Source organism: Salvelinus namaycush, chromosome 15, assembly GCF_016432855.1.
Source record: "Salvelinus namaycush isolate Seneca chromosome 15, SaNama_1.0, whole genome shotgun sequence".
Lineage (NCBI taxonomy): Eukaryota > Metazoa > Chordata > Actinopteri > Salmoniformes > Salmonidae > Salvelinus > Salvelinus namaycush.
The window spans coordinates 25,794,638-25,811,944 of record NC_052321.1 but is presented as its reverse complement, the minus strand read 5'-3'; the positions used below and the strand labels follow the sequence as shown (position 1 = coordinate 25,811,944).

The following is a 17,307-nucleotide window of genomic DNA, read 5'->3' as shown; positions in this document are numbered from 1 at the left end:
GCGATCTGTAAGCTGCTCTGACAGCTGATGCTTAAAGTTAGTGAGGGAGATATAAGTCTCCAACTTCAGGGATTTTTGCAATTCGTTCCAGTCATTGGCAGCAGAGAACTGGAAGGAAAGGCGGCCAAAAGAGGTGTTGGCTTTGGGGATGACCAGTGAAATATACCTGCTGGAACATGTGCTACGGGTGGGTGTTGCTATGGTGACCAGTGAGCTGAGATAAGGCGGAGCTTTACCTAGCAAAGATTTATAGATGACCTGGAGCCAGTAGGTCTGGCGACGAATATATAGCGAGGACCAGCCAACGAGAGCATACAGGTCACAGTGGTGGGTAGTATATGGGGCTTTGGTGACAAAACGGATGACACTGTGATAGACTGCATCCAATTTGCTGAGTAGAGTGTTGGAGGCTATTTTGTAAATGACATCGCCAAAGTCAAGGATCGGTATGATAGTCAGTTTTACGAGGGTATGTTTGGCAGCATGAGTGAAGGAGGCTTTGTTGTGAAATAGGAAGCCGATTCTAGATTAAAATTTGGATTGGAGATGCTTAATGTGAGTCTGGAAGGAGAGTTTACAGTCTAGCCAGATACCTAGGTATTTATAGTTGTCCACATATTCTAAGTCGGAACCGTGCAGAGTAGTGATGCTAGTCGGGCGGGCAGGTGCGGGCAGCGATCGGTTGAAGAGCATGCATTTCGTTTTACTAGCATTTAAGAGCAGTTGGAGGCCACGGAAGGAGTGTTGTATGGCGTTGAAGCTCGTTTGGAGGTTTGTTAACACAGTGTCCAAAGAAGTGCCAGATGTATACAGAATGGTGTCGTCTGCGTAGAGGTGGATCAAAGAATCACCCGCAGCAAGAGCGACATCATTGATATATACAGAGAAAAGAGTCGGCCCAAGAATTGAACCCTGTGGCACCCCCATAGGGACTGCCAGAGGTCCGGACAACAGGCCCTCCGATTTGACACACTGAACTCTATCTGAGGAGTAGTTAGTGAACCAGGCGAGGCAGTCATTAGAGAAACCAAGGCTGTTGAGTCTGCCGATAAGAATGCGGTGATTGACAGAGTCGAAAGCCTTGGCCAGGTCGACGAAGACGGCTGCACAGTACTGTCTTTTATCAATGGCAGTTATGATATCGTTTAGGACATTGAGCGTGGCTGAGGTGCACCCGTGACCAGCTCGGAAACCAGATTGCATAGCGGAGAAGTTACGGTGGGATTCCAAATGGTCGGTGATCTGTTTGTTCACTTGGCTTTCGAAGACTTTAGAAAGGCAGGGCAGGGTGGATATAGGTCTGTAACAGTTTGGGTCTAGAGTGTCTCCCCCTTTGAAGAAGGGGATGACCGCGGCTGCTTTCCAAACTTTAGGAATCTCAGATGATATGAAAGAGAGGTTGAACAGACTAGTAATAGGGGTTGCAACAATTGCGGCGGATAATTTTAGGAAGAGAGGGTCCAGATTGTCTAGCCCAGCTGATTTGTAGGGATCCAGATTTTGCAGCTTTTTCAGAACATCAGCTGTCTGGATTTGGGTGAAGGAGAAGCGGGGGGGCTTGGGCCAGTTGCTGCGGGGGGTGCAGAGCTGTTGGCCGGGGTTGGGGTAGCCAGATGGAAAGCATGGCCAGCCGTAGAGAAAAGCTTATTGAAATTCTCAATTATTGTGGATTTATCAGTGGTGACAGTGTTTTCTAGTCTCAGTACAGTGGGCAGCTGGGTAGGAGGTACTCTTATTCTCCATGGACTTTACTGTCTCCCAAAACTTTTTGGAATTAGTGCTGCAGGATGCAAATTTATGTTTGAAAAAGCTAGCTTTTGCTTTCCTAACTGTGTCTATTGGTTCCTGACTTCCCTGAAAAGTTGCATATCGCGGGGACTATTCGAAGCTAGTGCAGTATGCCACAGGGGTGTTTTTGTGCTGGTCAAGGGCAGTCAAGTCTGGAGTGAACCAAGGGCTGTATCTGTACTTAGTTCTACATTTTTTGAAAGGGGCATGCTTATTTAAGATGGTGAGGAAAGCACTTTTAAAGAACAACCAGGCATCCTCTACTGACGGGATGAGGTCAATATCCTTCCAGGATAACTGGGCCAGGTTGATTAGAAAGGCCTGCTCGCGGAAGTGTTTTAGGGAGTGTTTGACAGTGATGAAGGGTGGTCGTTTGACCACGGACCCATAATGGATGCAGGCAATGAGGCATTGATCGCTGAGATCCTGGTTGAAAACAGCAGAGGTTTATTTAGAGGGCAAGTTGGTCAGGATTATACAGTGGGGCAAAAAAGTATGTAGTCAGCCACCAATTGTGCAAGTTCTCCCACTTAAAAAGATGAGAGAGGCCTGTAATTTTCATCATAGGTACACTTCAACTATGACAGACAAAATGAGAAAAGCAAATCCAGAAAATCACATTGTAGGATTTTTCATTAATTTATTTGCAAATTATGGTGGAAAATAAGTATTTGGTCAATAACAAAAGTTTATCTCAATACTTTGTTATATACCGTTTGTTGGCAATGACAGAGGTCAAACGTTTTCTGTAAGTCTTCACAAGGTTTTCACACACTGTTGCTGGTATTTTGGCCCATTCCTCCATGCAGATCTCCTCTAGAGCAGTGATGTTTTGTGGCTGTTGCTGGGCAACACGGACTTTCCACTCCCTCCAAAGATGTTCTATGGGGTTGAGATCTGGAGACTGGCTAGGCCACTCCAGGACCTTGAAATGCTTCTTACGAAGCCCCTCCTTCGTTGCCCGGGCGGTGTGTTTGGGATCATTGTCATGCTGAAAGACCCAGCCACGTTTCATCTTCAATGCCCTTGCCGATGGAAGGAGGTTTTCACTCAAAATCTCACGATACATGGCCCCATTCATTCTTTCCTTTACACGGATCAGTCGTCCTGGTCCCTTTGCAGACAAACAGCCCCAAAGCATGATGTTTCCACCCCCATGCTTCACAGTAGGTATGGTGTTCTTTGGATGCAACTCAGCATTCTTTGTCCTCCAAACACGACGAGTTGAGTTTTTACCAAAAAGTTCTATTTTGGTTTCATCTGACCATATGACATTCTCCCAATCTTCTTCTGGATCATCCAAATGCTCTCTAGCAAACTTCAGACGGGACTGGACATGTACTGGCTTAAGCAGGGGGACACGTCTGGCACTGCAGGATTTGAGTCCCTGGCGGCGTAGTGTGTTACTGATGGTAGGCTTTGTTACTTTGGTCCCAGCTCTCTGCAGGTCATTCACTAGGTCCCCCCGTGTGGTTCTGGGATTTTTGCTCACCGTTCTTGTGATCATTTTGACCCGACGGGGTGAGATCTTGCGTGGAGCCCCAGATCGAGGGAGATTATCAGTGGTCTTGTATGTCTTCCATTTCCTAATAATTGCTCCCACAGTTGATTTCTTTAAACCAAGCTGCTTACCTATTGCAGATTCAGTCTTCCCAGCCTGGTGCAGGTCTACAATTTTGTTTCTGGTGTCCTTTGACAGCTCTTTGGTCTTGGCCATAGTGGAGTTTGGAGTGTGACTGTTTGAGGTTGTGGACAGGTGTCTTTTATACTGATAACAAGTTCAAACAGGTGCCATTAATACAGGTAACGAGTGGAGGACAGAGGGGCCTCTTAAAGAAGAAGTTACAGGTCTGTGAGAGCCAGAAATCTTGCTTGTTTGTAGGTGACCAAATACTTATTTTCCACCATAATTTGCAAATAAATTCATTAAATATCCTACAATGTGATTTTCTGGATTTTCTTTTCTCATTTTGTCTGTCATAGTTGAAGTGTACCTATGATGAAAATTACAGGCCTCTCTCAGCTTTTTAAGTGGGAGAACTTGCACAATTGGTGGCTGACTAAATACTTTTTTGCCCCACTGTATCTATGAGGGTCCCCATGTTTACGGATTTGGGGTTGTACTTGGTAGGTTTCTTGATCATTTGTGTGAGATTGAGGGCCTCTAGCTTAGATTGTAGGATGGCCGGGGTGCTAAGCATATCCCAATTTAGGTCACCTAGCAGGACTAACTCTGACGATAGATGGGGGGCAATCAATTCACATATGGTGTCCAGGGCACAGCTAGGAGCTGAGGGGGTTCTATAACAGGCGACAACAGTGAGGGACTTATTTCAGGAGAGATGGATCTTTAAAAGTAGAAGCTCGAACTGTTTGGGCATAGACCTGGATAGTATGACAGAACTCTGCAGGCTATCTCTACAGTAGATTGCAATTCCGCCCCCTTTAGCAGTTCTGTCTTGATGGAAAATGTTGTAATTGGGGATGGACATTTCTGAGTTTTTGGTGGCCAGGATTCAGACACGGCTAGCACATCAGGGTTGGCGGAGTGTGCTAAAGCAGTGAATATAGCAAATTTAGGGAGGAAGCTTCTGATGTTAACATGCATGAACCCAGGGCTTTTACGGTTGCAGAAGTCAACAAATGAGAGCGCCTGGGGACACACAGGGCCTGGGTTAACCTCTACATCACCAGAGGAACAGAGGAGGAGTAGGATGAGGGTACGGCTAAAGGCTATAAGAACTGGTCGTCTAGTGTGTTGGGAACAGAGAATAAAAGGAGCAGATTTCTGGGCGTGGTAGGATAGATTCAGGGCATAGTGTACAGACAAGGGTAAGGTAGGGCATGAGTACAGTGGGGGTAAACCTAGGCATTGAGTGACGATGAGAGAGGTTACATCTCTGGAGGCGCCAGTTAAGCTGGGCGTGGTCTCTGCATGTGTGGGGGGTGGGACAAAGGAGCTATCTAAGGCATGTTGAGCAGGACTAGGGGCTCCACAGTAAAATAAAACAATGAGAGCTGCCCTAAACAACAGTATACAAGGCATATTGACATTAGAGAAAGGCATACGCAATCACAGGTGTTGATTGGGAGAGCTAAGACAACAACGGGTGAGACAACAACGGGTAAACAGCTAAGACAACAACAACGGGTATATGGCGATGAATGGGCAGAGAGGGTCAGTTAGCTACACACAAGGCCTGAGTTTGAGGCTGGGGCAGACAGATAAACAAAATTAAGTACCGTGTTAATGGACAGTACAGCAGGCATCGGCTGTGTAGCCGAGTGATCATAGGGTCCAATGAGCAGCACGAGATGAAACAGGGAACCGTTCGGTAGTTGATTACTATGTTGAGCGAGCAGGAGACACGGCGTTCAGGGAGCTAGCAGGCCGGGAATAGCAGATGGATCATCACCAAACATCCACAATGCAGAGGCCGGTTGAGAGCACATCGGCCGAGTTACGTCAGCAGACCAGCAGACCAGTCGTGATGGATCGGCTGGGCTCCGTGTCGACAAAGGGTCCAGACCAATTGGCAAGAGAAGTGTTGTAGTTGGTGTACTTCGTTTGGTAGCTGGGAGATGGGCCTAGCTCAAGGCTAAATGGTGCATGCTTCTGGACAAGGGTGTTAGCCACAATAGCTCCTCGGTAACCATTAGCTAGATCCATTGTGATGGTCCAGAGCTTGCGGCAGGAATCAGGTGATGTAGTGGAAAAAAGCAGTCCGATATGCTCAGGGCTGGTATCGCGCTGTGCAGACTGGCAGGTGTTATCCGGGCTATCCAGACTAAAGCTGCAGGAGTCCGAGCTAAAGGTAAAGACCGCTAGCAGAGGCTAACAATGACTAAATAGCTAGTAGCTAATTAGCTGACTAACTAATGATGGAGGTTCCAGTTATAACGTCTATAAAATAAAATAAAAGCTGGTCCGTACCACATTGGGTGAGGCGGGTTGCAGGAATGTATATTTATTTTGAAAATGGAAAAAAGAGATTGAAATGTATACAAAAAACCCCGCAAAGACAATATTTACATGGAACGAAAACAAACACGTCTTACTGCTGCGCCATTTTGGATTACCATAAACCGCAAACGCCTAACTCTAACCCCTGACCACTGACCCTAGCTGCAGGGTGCGGTGGAGGCGGAGTACCAGGAGAAGTTCCGCCTGTTGCCGGGGGAGATCCAGGACTTCTTGCAGAACAGAAAAGGAGGGGTCAAAGGTCATGTCGTGCCCCGCCCCTCCACCCCTCATGACACGCTCTCTGAGGAGGAACTAGATGAGGACCGAAGGGAGTGAGAGAGAGGGAGGAGAGAGAATGGGAAAAAGTCCATCCTTTTCATACTCCTACTCTGTAACCCGGAAAACGATGAGTGGTTGAATGGTCGAGGAGAGTGTCATTTCGTTAGTAGGCAAACAGAGAAGTATGCTCAACTCCTCAATTACCTACTTTGGCAGAGGATGCACAAGAGTATCCTCCCGGCGGCTAGCGCAGAAGTGTTTAAAAATCTGCCACACCCCCTTTGAATCAGCTGTTGTTTTCTCAAAGGAGAAAAGCATGAACATATTTTATCTATAAAATGTGTTGCACAACAAGCTACATTTGTTTTTATCACTTTACAAATTTATTTTGGGATTCCACCCCTGTAAATATAATTTGCCTGATAATGCGAAAGTGGAGAAGGAGAGTCTCATTTCATACAAGTGGATTTGTTTCCACATTTCCTCTCCTCGCCTCTGCTCTTCAATTACCTTTGACCTTTTTCAAAAGCAGGCAAGCAGTGGATGGAGGAGAGGACATGAGGAGTCGAGCAAAACCAATTGAGGTTCTGCCAGAGAGAGAGAGAGCTTTTCTTCTTAATGAATGCTGGTTTAGTGATGCACTCTACAGGTAGTCCGGGACAATGTGTATTGTCATGTTATCTGCGGCATATTAACCATAACTTTTTGATAGTTGAGATTTGATATACAGTATACTAATACTGCTACATTGTGCTCTCCTGCCTTAGAGGACTCATAAGTAGGCCTAGTGGCCGAGCAGAGTGTGTTGCATGAGGCCAAGCAAAGCACGTTATTATTCTACTGACCACATCTTGACCTCAGACACGGTCCTGTTGTTCTGACCGCATGTGATTCTTATCTGGTCATGGGGTTGTGGTAGTCAGTGGACAAGGGAGAGGCTTTTTGCTGAATTTCTATTTGCACTGAAATGTAGACCATTTGCTCTTTGCAACACTCCTGGCTGTCTGTGCTTTTCTCTTGAAAGACGTTGCTGCTGAAAAGGTTTGTTTAATTGTTTTCTACTTGATATTAATGCTTTTAGAGTTTTATATACAGAAATTTTGCTAATGACATTGATATGTTATTTTAAAAATAATGAGCTGTTGATTGTTGTGGTTCCTTACAGTTTCAGGGATGCATGACTTTATGCAGTATTTTTATTGAATGTTTCAAATGTACTATTATATGGTTATTAAAATGGATGTACTGGTTCAATCATAATTAATGACTTAGTTTAATTTTAGTTTATGTTAAATTATATTTAATACAATTATATCCCAAACCATTTCCACCCCTATCTCATGTCTTACTCCTGATGTAGTGTAAAATAACCAAATAAAATGTCAGATCCAACAAATATTTAAGAAGCGGTTTCACAAGGGACCAACAATGTGTTGCAACTGGCTAAGTATGTTTTTGTTTGGTTATTTATTTGTATTTGTTTTACTTTTATGACATTATGTTGAATAGTGTTAATGTTAGGGGACTGTGTGTCTGGGTTAAGGTGAGGGCATTTGTCCTGTGTATGTGCTTTGCCCAGAATTTGTGAAACCCCTTATTTTAAATATTGCACTTTAAGCATCATAAAATATGTTTGACCATTTTTCTGGGGTTGGATGTATGTTTTGATAAAACAACTATAGGCCTAGTATACCGTAGAAATTACAAAAAATGAAGTTGTATTAAGTTTGGATCAATAAAATTACATGAATTCCTATGAAGAAAACCTACATTTCTCAACATGTTATGGAATTACAAACTGTGTTTAAGTCTCTTTTTGAATACAGGTTTCAGGTAATTATATTAATATTTCTGATGTATATAATTGTATTGGGTTTATTTGTATATAGTTGCATTTGTTTGATTGTAGTACTATATTCAATAATGATAAGTCAAATATGTTGGGGGTTACTAGTAAGTATGTTACTAGTAAGAATTATTTGTTGATATGTTTAACTTTAAAAGTTCTCCTTTGTATAGAGCCTTAGCTCTCAGTAATGATTTGCCCCTTGTTTTTGTGATTACTTGAACCACATTTATGACTAAAATATTTATTCTGAAATGAGATGTGTGTATTTTCTTTTGTTAAAACTTCTTATGGCTGCAATCCCGCTACCGGGATCGATATGACAACAGCCAGTGAAAGTGCAGGGCGCCAAATTCAAACAACAGAAATCTCATAATTAAAATTCCTCAAACATACATGTGTCTTATATCATTTTAAAGGTAATCTTGTTGTTAATCGCACCAAAGTGTCCGATTTCAAATATGCTTTTCAGCGAAAGCACTACAAACGATTATGTTAGGTCACCACCAAACCACAATAAGCACAGCCATTTTTCCAGCGAAAGATAGCAGTCAGAAAAAGCAGAAATAGAGATAAAATGAATCACTAACCTTTGATTATCTTCATCAGATGACACTCATAGGACTTCATGTTACACAATACATGCATGTTTTGTTTGATAAAGTTCATATTTATAACAAAAAAATCTGAGTTTACATTGGCGCGTTACATTCACTAGTTCCAAAAACATCAAGTGATTTTGCTTAGCCACATCGTTTCAACATAAATACTCATCATAAATGTAGATGATAATACAAGTTATACACATGGAATTATAGATATACCTCTCCTTAATGCAACCGCTGTGTCAGATTTAAAAAAAACTTTACGGAAAAAGCAAAGAGCTCAGAACAATAGCCAAACTAGCCGCCATGTTGGGGTCAACAGAAACCAGAAAATACATGATAAATGTTTCCTTACCTTTGATGAACTTCATCAGAATGCAGTCCTAGGAATCCCAGGTCCACAATAAATGCTTGATTTGTTCGATAATGTCCGTTATTTATGTCCAATTAGCTACTTTCGTTAGCGCGTTTGGTAAACAATTCCAAAGTCACAAAGCGTGTCCACTATAACGTGACGAAATGTCCAAAAGTTCCATAACAGTCAGTAGAAACATGTCAAACGATGTACTGAATCAATCTTTAGAATGTTGTTAACATACATCTTGAATAACGTTCCAACCGGAGAATTAGATTGACTTCAGTTGAGCGATGGAACGGAGATGCCTATCACGTGGTCAGCTCGTGGCAGTGGTGACTAATTCCTGTCTCCTTCGGCCCCCCTTCACATTAGAGTCATCAGACAAAGTTCTATTGACTGTTGACATCTAGTGGAAGCTGTAGGAAGTGAAAACTCATCAATATCTCGCTGTAATTTCAATGAAAGCTTGGTTGAAAATCTGCCACCCTCAGAAAAAATTCAAACAGGAAGTGGAACTTCTCAGGTTTTTGCCTGCCAAATGAGTTCTGTTATACTCACAGAGATAATTCAAACAGTTTTAGAAACTTCAGAGTGTTTTCTATCCAATACTACTAATAATATGCAAATATTAGCAACTATGACTGAGGAGTAGGCCGTTTACTCTGGGCACCTCTGTGCACCTTTCATCCAAGCTACTCAATACTGCCCCTGCAGCCATAAGAAGTTAAAAGCATACATTCACACAACCTAACTTGTACCCACAAATGCAAAAATGTTATATTGAAAACACTGACATAAGGTTATTTTAACAGCCATACAAACCATATAAAATAGACGCTTGACAAATCAGTCAATATTGGCAATAACAGTGTTGTGCCACCGTATGGTGCCACCACTGAGTTTTTGGACAGGCACATCCACTAACTGCAAACTCAGAGTAATTTGTAAAAAATATTATTTTTTTATGATTCCTTGGTAAACCACAGCCTTGGACATTTTGAACAATAAAATACATTAAAATAAATAAAAAGCTCAATGTCATTACATTCTGTATAACTCGTCATAGTTCTATTGCATTTAATGTTGACCATTTTTCACAGTGGAATTTTTTCTTCTGTGAATTAACAATTTCCTCCCATATGTACTGAGGTCCGCAGTGATTACAGTCTGTGCAGTTGTGAAGAAACGCACGTGAGCTTTGATTTACATGTTGCTTTGTTGTTGTTTTTGTGCCTTTTGAGAGTATACCTTTTGTTCTGGTGCTCTAATTCAAGTGACAGCATGTCGATCAAGATGCATGGAGCCCGCCCCCTTCATCCTTCCCCCCATTCCGCCACCCTCCCTGCTCCCTGGCCGTAGCAAGCAGCAGTGAAGACGAGGTATTTTTGAAGCCGTGGCATTAATGATCTCATCTCAGCATCCTACAGAGGATCTTATGACCAACAACGGAATAAAGTAAAAATAAACGAAGGTATGTTGAATGTATTTATTTGTTAGGATTGATACGAAATATTTATTCCCGAAACTCTTATCAAATGTTAGTCTGGTGAGGCGGGGTGAGGGGGCTAGCTAGCTACACATTTAGCTAGGTAGCTAAACCATTTTGTAAAGCAGAAGTATTACACGCCAGTTTGGGAGAGTTGAGAAATTATGTAGTTGGAACAAATGAAGTTTTGTAATTTGAAAACAGTGTCACAATTTATCCCCATTTTATCTCGATGAGTAGGAATTGGCTAGCTAGCTTGTTATTTCAAAATGGCCTCATCTCCATTGTCGCCCCAGCTTCCCTTTTGCTCGAGCTAGACAAAGCATGCGGTGCAGCTACCAGAGAAGGCCACTAGCGATTGCAATGGGTGCAATGTAAATAACTGATTTAATTTTGTACATTTATTTTTTATTAACCTATTATGAATTGCAGGATGCACCCTCGCACTGTTGGGTAGTCAGATAATTTCTCCATTCAAATAACCATAAGCAGCCGTGGAAATATCGACGTCAGTACTGTGGGGGAGGGGAGCCAATTCCTAGGTGGAGCCATAGACGAGGAGGAGGATCTCTGGTGGAGCTGTTGCTCTTTGAAGTTTAGTGGTGTAAACTGAGACATAACACAGGGTACTTGCAACAAGCACAGCCTACAGGATTGAGGTTCCCTCCTTACATGTGGCACTGACAGACTAATTGATTGGAGTAATCAGCAAAAGACAACCTTGAAGTGTTGTATGTTGTCTTGACCTATGTTTTGTTTTTATAGCCACATTAACCTATTTGATCCTTTTTTTCCATGGATATCGGCCTAACAGATTTGTATTGAACAGTCCTTTTTAGGTTTGCAGTGTTTTATAAGGAGCAATAAGGCCCCATCCTCGCACCAGTAACTCATTCTTGTCACATCATAATGATTGCACCTCTTTTTCCTTGTTTTCAGATATCCAATCAGCTAGACTTCTTTAGTAGAAACCCGTTGTTTGTGGGGATTGGTGAATTAACATGAACACAGTGTTGTTGTTACTTGTGTAGTATTTTGCTTCTTAGTTAGAAATTATCCTTTATTTTTGACAGGCTTCACTAAGGTAAAAAATAAACAGAGAGAATACATTCATATGTCTGCCTCACATTTTAATTTTTAATAGGGTACCTGGCAGCGCCCCTCGTGAATTGGACTAGAACATTTGCAGCTATGGAAATACCATTTGGGTTCTAGCAACTTGGAACACACAAACATTTGCTGAAGTTTGCAGTTTTCTTGTACTTCAGAGGTTTGTGTCAAAAACCTACTGTTCATACATTTTATCTGTGGACTGATGCGGGTCCATTTGTAGTGTTCAGTTGTTGCAGTTAAAATAATCTTACATTTCAGTAAGGGCACCAGTCCAATTGTGTGACAGAGTATTTCATCATAGTTTATTTATGGCTAATGACATTAGAAGCACTTTACCACCATCTAGTAAAAGCAATAGTTAGGTGGTGGGCCATAAAGTCTGCATTCAAGTTAGGTTCATTAACACAGTCAAAGTACTCTCCTGGTTACTTCCAATGGTAAAAATATACAGTAAATGCAAGTGTCACCTTGTGATAGCATTTGTTGCTCCAGTGGTAAGATGTCCACTAGGGTAGGACCAAACCTAAATGTTCTCCCCTGGCCAGACTGATTGATTGTGCCCCTGTGATGTCCACAGTGTACCCCTACAGCTCTAGAATAGATACAAGACATTGCTAATTAGAAACGTTGCGTAAGTTGCTATAATCAACTGTGTGCTTTTTTGCTATCAGCAAGTATAGTGTTAAAATAATCTATACTGAACAAAAATATAAACACGACATGTAACGTGTTGGTCCCAGTTTTCATGAGCTGTAATAAAAGATCCCCGAAATTTTCCATACGCACAAAAAGCTTATTTATCTCCAATTTTGTGCACAAATTTGTTTACATCCCTGTTAGTGAGAATTTCTCGTGACAGGTGTGGCATATCAATAAGCTGATTAAACAGCATGGTCATTACACAGGTGCACCTTGTGCTGGGGACAATAAATGGCCACCCTAAAATGTGCAGTTTTGTCACACAACACAATGCCACAGATGTCTCAGATTGAGGGAGCGTGCAATTGGCATTCTGAATGCAGTCATGTCCACCAGAGCTGTTGCCAGAGAATTGAATGTTTATTTCTCTACCATAAGCCGCCTCAACGTTGTTTTAGAGAATTTGGCAGTACGCCCACCCGCAGACCACGTGTAACCACGCCAGCCCAGGACCTCCACATCCGGCTGCGGGATCGTCTGTGACCAGCCACCCGGACAGCTGATAAAACAGGAGAATTTCTGTCTGTAATAAAGCCCTTTTTTGGAGAAAAACTCATTCTGATTGGCTGCAAGGCTGCACCCCTGCCCAATCATGTGAAGTCCGTAGATTAGGGACAAATTCATTTTTTCTATTGACTGATTTCATTATATGAACTGTAACTCAGAATTTTTTTTGCATGTTGCGTTTATATTTTTGTTCAGTATATTAACTACAAATGTTGTTTTGAAACTATGTCTCTTGTCTGTTTTAGTTTTCTTTATTGCATTACTTACCTCCTGTTTTTATATCCTTTGTTGCTTCGTGGATGGTTGATCCATGTAGCAGAGTAGTAACGCCAATCAATGCCCTACCCAGAGCTCTCTCTGAGGGGACGCATACCCTTACAGAAGTTCCTTTGTTTTAGTCTTATGGGAAATGTAGTCACACCAGGCTCATGTCCTGTGTTCTCTCCCTACTCTGCTCTCCCCGGCTTGTTTGTCCCTTGGAGCCAGCAGCCGACCCTGTTGTTTTGAGGCAAGTCTTCTGATATCTTCTCATTCAGGCAGAGATACAGCATCGGGAAGGTTAATGTTAACTTTTCCTCCTTTCCCTGTAATGACATTCTAGCAGTTCTAGTTTTCGGAGCATGGTGTGTGCATATTTCAAACATAATATCACATTAAACCAGTGTGGTTTCATTTGACTTTTCTCACCCAGTATGTTTCCTGTTCTCTTTTGTACTACCGGAGTGAAGTTGTTAACTCACTTTTGCCCATAATTAGGAGATGTCTGACGACAGGTGGCAGTGGGGTGGGATGGTGTGTGTACATGAGCTGATTGTGTTTTTTTGAGAAAAGTCTGACCTGTCCTGACTTTGACCGCAGTGATGGCAGGTGGTTGGTAACATGCTGTATTTTCGGTGGTTCAGTGGGTCTGTTAAAAGTGTGGTTGTTCCGCCCAGCAGGAGCCTTGCTTCAGACTGGCCTAAAATGGGCAGAAAGGGTGCAGAACAAAAGCTGCTTGTTGCTTGTACAAAAGTACTGAAGCGCTGCAGCCGGGACCAAGCTGCTATGCTAATGCCTGTGCCTCTCAACAGGAAAGGTATAGCAAACTTTCAGAAAAACAACAAGCCATTTATACTGTAGGCCACTACATGAATATTTAGCTAACCTTCTAGAGATTCATCACAGAATTCTCTTACCAATTGAAATTTAGCTTATCACCTTAATAGTTTGTCCTTATGCCACACACTTCAAACATAACACCACACATAAGTTCATTCATTTTTAGAATGTACTTTTGATAAGTAAAATTCTGCAAAACAACAGTCTTTCATGATACCATGTGTGTTTGTGTCAGAATGGTAACGTTTATGTGACAGATTTTTCGTCAATAACACTCTCCGTCTCCCCTTACACCAGAGAGCCAAAATGTTCCCGAAGGGCACGAAGCGCAAGTTTTCGGACTCCGGGGATGAACCTGCGGCGGGCGGTGAGGATGTAAACCAACCGAGTTCGGTGGCCGTAAGGATGCTGTCATCCTACAGCCTGCAGCGGCAGTCCCTGCTGGACATGTCCCTAATCAAGCTGCAGCTGTGCCACATGCTGGTGGAGCCCAACCTGTGCCGTTCAGTGCTGATTGCCAACACGGTGAGGCAGATCCAGGAGGAGATGACCCAGGACGGCACCTGGCAGATCATGACCCAGGCCCTGAGTGCTGCCAACGCTGCTGCCCAGTGCTCTGCAGACCGCCTGGTGGCCACCGAGGTGCTGTGTCGGCAGACCGAGGCAACCCAGGGGGAGCAGGTACTCAAGCCCTTCCCAGCGGTGGGGTCAGAGGGTTGCCCTGCAGAGGAGGAGGAGGAGGTGGTGGTGGAGGAGGAGGGCGAGGGGGGGGTGACCATGTCCACGGTTTCCCCCCAAGCCCCAACCTCCTACCTGCCAGGCACCTTTGGCATGGACCCCTGCTGGGAAGAGGAGAATGGTGAAGATGAGGAGGAAGATGAGGACAGTGAGGAGTGTGGGTCTGGTTCGGAGGAGGGAGACAGTGACAGGCTTGTGGGTGACTCCAGGACAGCAGAGCAGGTCTTTGGCACGTTCGAGATCAAAAACCCTGCGCCCAGCCCCGACCCTGCCCTGGAGGAACTGTTTTCAGATGTGGATGCGTCCTATTACGACCTTGACACAGTGCTGACAGGCATGCAGAGTGCGCCTAAGATGGGTCCCTACGACCTCCTGGAGAGCCTGTCCTCCCATGGGCCCTCAACCCTCAGCTCCAGCACCAGCTGCCGATCAGACCTCAATGAACTGGACCATATCATGGAGATCATAGTGGGCTCCTGAGAAACAACACATTCCCATTCATACAGACTTGGTAGACTCTTTACAGACAATGCACATGGTGCGTACATGGATATGGTGTTATTATTATACATTCAGACGTTGAGGGTTTATGAAATCAATAACTTATTCAGTGTTACCACATGCAGGTGTGCATCTGTTAGTGGGCAGAGATTACAGCATATACCATTATGATTTTTCTTATTTACATACTTTTCTATGTTTCCTTTTATCATACAATCTATTTTTCCAGTTTTGTTTTAATTTATTGTTATGTATGGACTGAAGAACAATGTCATTACACTACACCAGAATAGAGACCGGAACATCCAAACCTTTGAAGCAATGTATATTTTCCTAAAGACTAAAACAAATATTAGTGAAATAGATGTATATTGTACGTATATATGTATATTGAAATATATTTTTTGCAACATACAGTTTGGGAAATGTATCAGTATGACTACATCTAATCCCCCCCTCCTATTTTTAATCTGACAGAGATTTTGAAATGTTAATGTAGCCCGATTCGACCAGTCTTCCTATGGTTTGGTATCAAGTAATTAAGTCTCAAGACAGGGACTGTCCTGCTTTTTCGGGCACCCCCCCGCTTGATTTGAATCCATCTCTTACGACCTAGACTAGATTTGTTCAAGTATTAACAGAAACTCTTGCTGGATATCAGCATTAAGAAGCCATATTTTCTGATATTTGTGTTATTACAAATTAAGAATTATGGGTTGACCCATTAAGTTATTACTTTTTAATTTATTTAATTTATTAAATAGACTGAATTGTGTAGACCCATGTGATATATTTTATATATCACAAGGGTCTACCCAAACCCCCCCTCCCCCCTTTTTTTCTCTCAAAAAGAACTATGGGCCTGGGTTTACTATTCACTATGCAGTTCATTTGTGAAATGATATTTTGTACAGAATTCATCCATAGAAATGTCAAAATGTTTTTTTGTTTCCCCCCCATTTTTTGGGATGTACAAGCAACTGCCATTCTAAAGATTTTTCAAAATGTCTTATCATGATTAAGAGATTACTCAGGCAAACCGTATCAGTTAAATCCGACAGTATTACTCCGGTCATTACTACCACAACACTCTTCTCTGAATGATGTCACTCTGCTTCAAACAGGAGCTAGAATTTCAACAATTGTTAAGTATATGCATTTTTATATTAATAAAACAAATGTAGCATCTTTGTAAATATTTTTTATAATAAAAGGTGCAAAGTTAATTGTCATTTATTTTCTTTTTTAATTAGATAAAATGTATCTGTTAGTTTAAGGATCAACCCTTTTTTTCAATTTTTGCTTAAAATGACATATCCAAATCTTAACTGCCTGAAGCAAGGATATGCATTTTCTTGATACCATTTGAAAGTAAACACTTTGAAGTTTGTGGAAATGTGAAATGAATGTAGGAGAATAACACAAAGGGAAAAAATGCGGTTACATTTTTTTGTACCATCTTTGAAATGGAAGAGAAAGGCCATAATGTATTATTCCAGCACATGTGCAACATAGAATTTGGCCACTAGACGGCAGTAGTGTATGAGCAACGTTTTAGACTGATCCAATGAACATGTTCAAAATGTTGTATCAAGACTGCCCAAATGTGCCTAATTGGTTTATTAATACATTTTAAAGTTCATAATTGTGCGCACTCAAACAATAGCATGGTATTCTTTCACTATAATAGCTACTGTAAATTGGACAGTGTAGTTGGATTAACAAGAATTTTAGCTTTCTGCCCATATCAGATATGTCTATGTCCTGGGAATTGTTTTTGTTACTTACAACCTCATGCTATTCACATTAGCCTATGTTAGCTCAACCGTCCCGCGGGGGGACACCAATCCCGTAGAGGTTTTAAAGGTAAACTAATTTCAAGGTATTGTGTTTGATGTGAAGTTGGTGAAAGACACTAAGATGTCCAATGTGCATACCAATCAGTGGACAAACAACAAAATGTAAACAATAGAGCAAATGCACACCATAATATTTTCACATGCAAATACCACTTGATTTCTATGGCATACAGTGCTTTCGGAAAGTATTCAGACCCCTTGACTTTTTCTACATTTTGTTACCTTACAGCCTTATTCTAAAATGGATTAAATCTACACACAATACCCCATAATGACAAAGCGAAAATAGGTTTTTAGAAATGTTTGTAAAAAATCCGGAAATATCACATTGACATAAATATTCAGAACCTTTACTCAGTACTTTGTTAAAGCACCTTTGGCAGCGATTACAGACTGGAGTCTTATGCCTGGGTATGACGCTACAAGCTTGGCACACCTGTATTTGGGGAGTTTCTCCCATTCTTCT

At 42.2% G+C, this 17,307-nt stretch overlaps 2 protein-coding genes across 4 annotated transcripts in view; both read left to right on the top strand.

The window, feature by feature from the left end:
* LOC120060363 (1-phosphatidylinositol 4,5-bisphosphate phosphodiesterase beta-1-like) overlaps positions 1-8,095 on the top strand; it is a 35,265-nt gene extending 27,170 nt beyond the window's left edge. For both annotated transcript variants that reach the window (XM_039009633.1, XM_039009632.1), the window contains exon 32: positions 5,915-8,095. In XM_039009633.1, the coding sequence (XP_038865561.1) occupies positions 5,915-6,088 (174 nt within the window). In that variant the 3' untranslated portion in view covers positions 6,089-8,095. The remainder of the gene's footprint in view (positions 1-5,914) is intronic.
* A 2,084-nt stretch (positions 8,096-10,179) lies between these two features.
* Positions 10,180-16,214, top strand: LOC120060362 (cell division cycle-associated protein 4-like). 2 transcript variants are annotated; one of them, XM_039009631.1, is made up of 3 exons: positions 10,180-10,311; positions 13,584-13,720; positions 14,041-16,214. In XM_039009631.1, the coding sequence occupies exon 3, from the start codon at positions 14,050-14,052 to the stop codon at positions 14,959-14,961; it is 912 nt and encodes a 303-aa protein (XP_038865559.1). In that variant the 5' UTR covers positions 10,180-10,311; positions 13,584-13,720; positions 14,041-14,049; the 3' UTR covers positions 14,962-16,214. The 2 variants fall into 2 exon arrangements, with proteins under 2 accessions (XP_038865559.1, XP_038865558.1); XM_039009630.1 differs by lacking the exon at positions 13,584-13,720.
* Positions 16,215-17,307: the final 1,093 nt, after the last annotated feature.

What these genes read in the sequence shown, in the direction of transcription:
- LOC120060362 (XM_039009630.1), top strand. Translation starts at nt 14,050, where the DNA reads ATGTTCCCGAAGGGCACGAAGCGCAAGTTTTCGGACTCCGGGGATGAA.